At 41.1% G+C, this 6706-nt stretch overlaps 1 protein-coding gene across 1 annotated transcript; it reads right to left on the bottom strand.

Moving 5' to 3' along the window:
• Positions 1-602: 602 nt before the first annotated feature.
• Positions 603-6706, bottom strand: LOC124694080 (T-complex protein 1 subunit epsilon). Its single transcript, XM_047227165.1, has 9 exons — positions 6481-6706; positions 5624-5942; positions 4486-4834; positions 4069-4201; positions 3934-3986; positions 3325-3427; positions 1958-2124; positions 1768-1881; positions 603-1018 (listed from the first exon to the last, which is right to left on the bottom strand). Exons 1-9 carry the CDS (start codon positions 6677-6679, stop codon positions 845-847), a joined length of 1611 nt encoding a protein of 536 aa, XP_047083121.1. The 5' UTR covers positions 6680-6706; the 3' UTR covers positions 603-844.

Raw genomic sequence — 6706 nt, 5'->3', positions numbered from 1 at the left:
TTGGCGTCCCTTGGGCCAGCACGGCTAACCCACTGAGCAAGCTCGTCGATCTCGCTATTGCCGATGGCCATCTCCATGACCTCCTCCCCTATGAGGTTCGGTGGTTGGAGTTCCTCCTCCACGGCGTTGAGGACTACAGCTTTGTCCTTCTCCTCATCATCGAGGCTGATGCCATGCTCCCAGTTGTCAATGTCGCCGAGGTAACCCGCACGGTGGTAAAAGTCGAACTTCCTTATCCAAAAGGTGGACCATTTGTACGAGTCGAGGGAATATGCCTAATCTTCACGAATATCTGCCAGCAGGATCTCATACTGGCGCTCACTTCCCTCATGGGGCACTTCTAGGTGGTGTTGAGGGAGGAGTGATCATCTAGATCCTCACGCAAGGAAGGGTCTTGGGCACGAGGACAAACTCTGCGCATGAGGGATGAAAGGAGATTTTGATTTCAGATTCAAAGGACCACAATGGAGAAGAACTGGATTGATGAAGGGTTTTCTGTAAACGTGCATTCCTTTTAAACGACCAACAACTTTGTTGGGAACATAGACTCAGCCACGTCAACTGAGGTACTTTAGGCAAGTATAACAAAATGACACACTTACTCAAAGCAGACAATAATGGTTCAAACTATAGAATTAAGCATCTGAATAATACAACAAAGGACTAGACTGGTATCAACGGGATTTGCACTGTTGTATCCAGAAAGCGTGTCACAAAACAAGATAGCTCATCAAACAAAACAAGCAACCACTCCATGTCAGCAAATCCAAATCAACCACTAGAAAATTGCTTCCTACCGGAGCGCATGACACCTAGCACAGTCGATTTCCGTTGTTCCCAGGCATCAGCAATATTCAGAGGGCGTGATAACATCATCGATCTTGAGAATCATCTTGACAACCTGCGTTGCCAGCAAGATCTGCTGCTGCTTGCCGATAAGAGTTTCGAAAACATTCTGCTCCTTCATGTCATTGGTACCCACATCATTGCAATCAATGCCACAACGGGAATTGTTCTCCTAGAAATATGTTCAAAATGAAATGTCACCTCAATTTTCATAACGAACGACACAATATTTAAATCAAAGCCGACAAAACCACTGGTCTGGCAAAGACTGGTCAAGGTGACAAGGATTTACTCCCTCCAGTAACACCACCAACCTCTCAACCCTTATATTAAGAACCTCATCTATGCTGAAATAGTACTAATTAAACTTACCAAAAATCTAAATGCAAGGGTAAACCAGAACCTCCTGCACAGGATTTGGGTGGGTTCTGGTTTCTGGAACCATCACACAAAAACTACATGCTGTGACTTAAAGCGAACCACCCTGCACAGGATTTGGGTGGGTTCTGGTTTGTGGAACAACAAGTTGTGACAAGCACGGGCACTTGCTCGGAACCAGATGCTTAGGGACTATACAAGCACCGGCACATGAAAAAGTAACTTACAAACCCCAATTCTATCACAAGTTCAAAAAAACAACCGACTAATAAATAGCACTGCCCCGTTTCGGAAATAAGTGTCGCAGATTTGTCTTGATTTAAATGTATGTAGACACATTTGTGTGTACATACATGTGAATCTAGACAAATCTGCTATACTTATTTCCAAACGGAGGAAGTATTACTGTTTTAGGGCGGTGCAGCAACGTTCTAATGCATATGAAACCGGTAAGTAATGTGAGATGAAGATCTCACATCCGCAACAGTAAACAGGCTGACAACCATATTATAGAATGTGTCTAAAGCAACAGAGAAAACATACCTTGACATGTTGAGATTTAACCACGGTTAGAGTGTCAATAGGTGGCAAACCACTGTTTTCAGCTAAAGCCAGTGGAATAGCATCTAAAGCATCAGCAAATGCCCTGATTGCATACTGAAAGTACAAAGAAGCACAATCAGAAAAAAAATAGCCTTCTTTTGTAGCTACCAGTACCTAAACCAGCAATTACCTGCTCAACTCCAGGATGCCGATCTGCAGCAGCTTCAACAGCAATCGAGCAAGATATCTCTGCTGAGCCACCACCATACACAATTGAGTTGTTGATGATCAGATTCCTTGCAACACAAAGAGCATCATGGATACTTCGCTTGGTCTCCTCAATCATCATTTTGTTGCCTGTGCATTACCAGAACTCCAATCAGAACATGTACTTATCCTTTAGCTTAGATAATGAATGAAATGCATACTGATTAAGATTGAAATGTAGTAGCCAAGCTTCACAGTTCTAAGACATCATATTTTGAGGTCATTTAAACTTTTTATACTTTAGAAGCCTGCTAGAGGTATGGCAAGTACAGTAAAATACGATCACAATTAAAATCAAGCGGTGATATCCTCAGTTGTAGTGGAAAACAAGAATTATTGATCATATATTCCCTACACAATTGGTGATCTGGTATGACCTAACGTAAACTCCATATCCATGAAAAGGTGGGGCACCATGGTGCCCGGGCACCAAACGTGTATTTCGTACATACCTGGAGTGTACGTGTCTAAATTACACATACCTAAGGTTTACATACCTAACATATACACATACAAGTTACACATACCTAACATTTACATACTTAACATACACATGCAAGTTACACATACCTAACATATATATACACGTATCAGTGTACGTACACCTTAGGTATGTATCACTTGAGTATTCATATCTTAAGTATGTATACCTTAGGTATGTGTAACTTAGGTATGTATACCCTCAGGTATGTGTACTACAAAGCAAAAATACGCGTATCTACGCATGGTGCCCGGGCAGGCGGGCACCATGGAGCATCAGTTAATTTACCTATATATATATATATATATATATATATATATATATATATATATATATATATATATATATATATATATAGGACATATTCATACTACGCCCTGGTGTAGTTACACCCACATGTGTTTCTCATAATCTAGATAGTATCTATCATACCGGAGAGTATGTACATGTAGTATGAAGTATATAAGACTATTTTGGTTGTATATATACTACTTTGTAGGCAGTATGTACATTTTTTTACGTAGACTCATTTTTACGTATACATATGCATGTATTTTGGATATACACTGCAAACTATGGGTTCACTTGCATTTTTTGATATATATCTATTCTTATCCCTTGCTTCGAAAATATTACGTAAGAATACTACCAGTACCGCTATACAACAATATCTAATCAATCCAGTACGAACTGCAAAGTGTCTCCACATCAGATTCACCATTAGTGGGATATTATTTCTATGGCTCAACAAAGCATTGAGCAGATACGTGTCAGTATGAGAGAAAAAATACATATACATCAGTACATACCACCGCGAATGAAAATAGTTACAGCTTTGGAATTGGCACACTTCTCGATGTAAAGCATCCTATCTTTTGTTGTTCCAAATGACTTCTCTCTGACTAATCCAGCCTGTTTAAGTAACCCAAACAAACATATATAAACCATGTGCTTTTAAAGTAAATTAAGGCCATTCAAAGTTCAGAGAGTGCATTCTCTTATTCTCTAATTCAAATGGTGTTTCTAGACAATATGACTAAACCAACCAACTCAGTTACCAAGAACAGCATGATGATTAAATTAGAGTTGGAAGATAAGGATCCAGCAATAGTCGCTCATAGAATTATAGAAACTCACACAGCTACATTCATTCTCTGTTTAACTAATGGTTATGATCAATCTGCTTACTTTCAGAACAACAAACAAGCATATGCCAACAACAAAAAATGCACAAAATAAAGGGAGTCCTCACAACAAACACATGCTTATTACATAGAGGCTGCTTGGAATGGTCGTAAAATAAGTCTGCACACTGGCATTTAGCTAAAAGTAGAACTAATAACAGTGTAAACACTAACAGTACATGCATTTCCAAGAAGGACCTTATCAGAAGAAAAAATAGGCAGGTCAGTTTATACCTTCCCAAGCTTTTCAGTGCTCAACTCTTGGAATCTAGGAACAATTCTCCCACCTGCAGCCAGTTCCTAAATGTTATGTACTGCCTCAAAAAATAATTCAGACACACATGAAGAGATGAAGAGATGAATAAATACCTGTAGCAATGGCAATTAACTCTAATTCAACACCACCAACCCATCTGACAGCCGGCAAATCTCTTTGCATTAGTAGATGATTGGCTTCATCATCAAACCCCCACTGACAAATAACTAGTGTTGCACCAACATCCTAAAAAAATACGCATATGAAAGCAATTATTTTCCGAGCAAACAATAAACTGAACATAAATAACATGGACTGAAGTAAAATACACATCAAACACCATAATACAAATGTTAATAACAGGATGTAGGAGTTGTTTTTGCAACCTAAGTTCAAATAACTCAAATAATTTAATTTTTTGTTAAAAGAACTCACATCAGAATCAATACAATAAGTCAGTAGCCATAACCAAGCATAGAAAACTAGTTAAGACATAACACATAAACAATTTGTCCTTTATAGATTTTTACCTTGCATTTCTGAACCATGTCATCGAAGTATTTCTGCTCTTGCCCACGCAGTGTCTGGAATTTCTCTACAGTGTCAATGTCAACCTTATGCTTGGTCTTAGGCTTCGGGGGCTCAAACGGGCAAGTAAGAATGGCGATGTGAGCATCCTCGATTCTCTTCGGCATTTGGGGGTGGCTCATATCTTTGTCAACAATGATTCCTTGAACTAGCTCAGTATCCTCTAGCTTCCCACCAACCTTACCTTCCACTTTAATCAAGTCCAAATTTACATCCTTCCTTTCCAAATCAGCAACTGCAAGGACTGCTTTGACAGCAATCTCAGCAAGTGCCCGCTTACAACGGCTAACACTGTGGAATAAGAGTAATGAGTAACAACAGAAACATTTTAAACATAAAGAAATACTCCATCTATTACACATTTGCACTATCTATCATCAGCCCACCATGGATACAGACCAAGTGACCATCACAAACAATGAGAATGAGTTAACAAAACATGAATCCAATGATCTGTGACAGCCACTTAACATTTACCAAGACATTTAAAGAAGGCTAGGGAGTGGAAGCATGGCATCAGCATTTTTTTACTTCCTCAATAGAGGTTATTTTGAAATAGCTTTCACCTGTGGTCAAGGACCATCATAATGAAACAGAAGGAGCAAGGTTGTGGCAAAAAAAATCCAGCAAGCAAGTCCCATGCTAGAAGTAGAACTGTGGAGTTGATAATATGGTACATAACAAATTGATATTCTGGTACATAATGAGATGATGTTATGCTAGACACTAACATCATTAATTAAGCGTGAGGTCAGATTATCATTATCTATATGCATTAATGAACCAATTCCATAATGTCAGAATGTGCTAAAGGGAGAGACAATAATTAAACTTTCAAGGAAAATCACCACAATAGCTTGACAAAAAAAATTGGACGTGCATTTAGCAGAATCTAAAGTTTATAACGCTGCTGAACGCCAAGGAGTAAAAATAAAACCATAAGTTGTCCAAAAACAAGTAACCACTCTAAATGTCTTTTTTTTCTCACAAAACAAAAGAGAGCAAAGCTGTCAATATGTTCCCCTGACAGGTACCATATTGAAGAAGCTAATTGATTAAGAATGATATCTAATAACTCACATCTTTGAGGACAAAGTTGTCATGCAGGTCTGCACCAAAGGCTCAATGTCTGTAGCACTGAACTCATATTTGGTGGAGATGCTTTCAAGGTGATCAACAGCTATCCTTGACGCCATCTCATAGCCTTCAGCGACCCTTATCGGGTGAATACCACGTTCCAGCAGCTTCTCAGCCTGCTCCAGGAGCGACCCAGCCATGACGACCACCCCGGTGGTACCATCACCGATGTCATAGTCTTGACTGCGTGACAGCTCCACCATCAGCTTCGCGATCTGGTTGTCGACATCCATTAGCTCGAGGATGGTCGCCCCATCGTTAGCTGACAAATCCATGGGGAAAGATGGTCAGTATACATGTGAAACAACCAAGGAAATCACTTACATACAAAAGTGCAATAATTGTAAGTGCTAGAACACAAAACCAGATATCCAGATCCACGTAGATAGGGTCACTTCAGCATGAGCTTTGCAGCAGCAAAACTCACACTACACTCGTACATACTAGATGGCTACAGAAATGACAACATAGCATTTCCAGCGTACGCATTTTTCCAATCTGAGCCGGAACATATAGGGATCACCAAACTATTATACGAAACGCATCAGCTAATTCCCCCGGGAAGGGCCGCTATACAAAAGCACGAGCGGAAACCGCATCCCCCAAACATGTAGATCTCGTGACCATAAACACACTGTAATAATTAACACCTAAGGAAACCGTGATCCTCAAAGCACTACCGTGCCACCACCGCCAAAGGACCAACGGCAGGCGAAACCTCCCAGATCTCGCATCACAAAGTAGCCAGAAACACCAGACCTAGTAGAACTTGGGGAAAAGTAGGGGAGCGGGGGTATTACTGATGGTGACGTCGCCGTCGGGCGACTGGAGCATCTTGTCCATGCCCTTGGGCCCGAGGGAGGTTCGGAGGATGCGCGCGACGGACTTGCCGGCGGCGATGTTGGCCTTCTGCGCGTCGAGGCCCTGCAGGCGCGACTTCTTCTCCTGCTCCCTGAGGATGATGAAGGGCCGGCCGTACTCGTCGAAGGCGAGCGCCATGGCCGCCGGACCGGAGCGCCCCCCGGA

The sequence above is a fragment of the Lolium rigidum genome, chromosome 1 (assembly GCF_022539505.1).
Source record: "Lolium rigidum isolate FL_2022 chromosome 1, APGP_CSIRO_Lrig_0.1, whole genome shotgun sequence".
Taxonomy (NCBI): domain Eukaryota; kingdom Viridiplantae; phylum Streptophyta; class Magnoliopsida; order Poales; family Poaceae; genus Lolium; species Lolium rigidum.
Note: the sequence above shows the minus strand (reverse complement) of the source record. Positions and strands in the feature narration are given on the sequence as shown.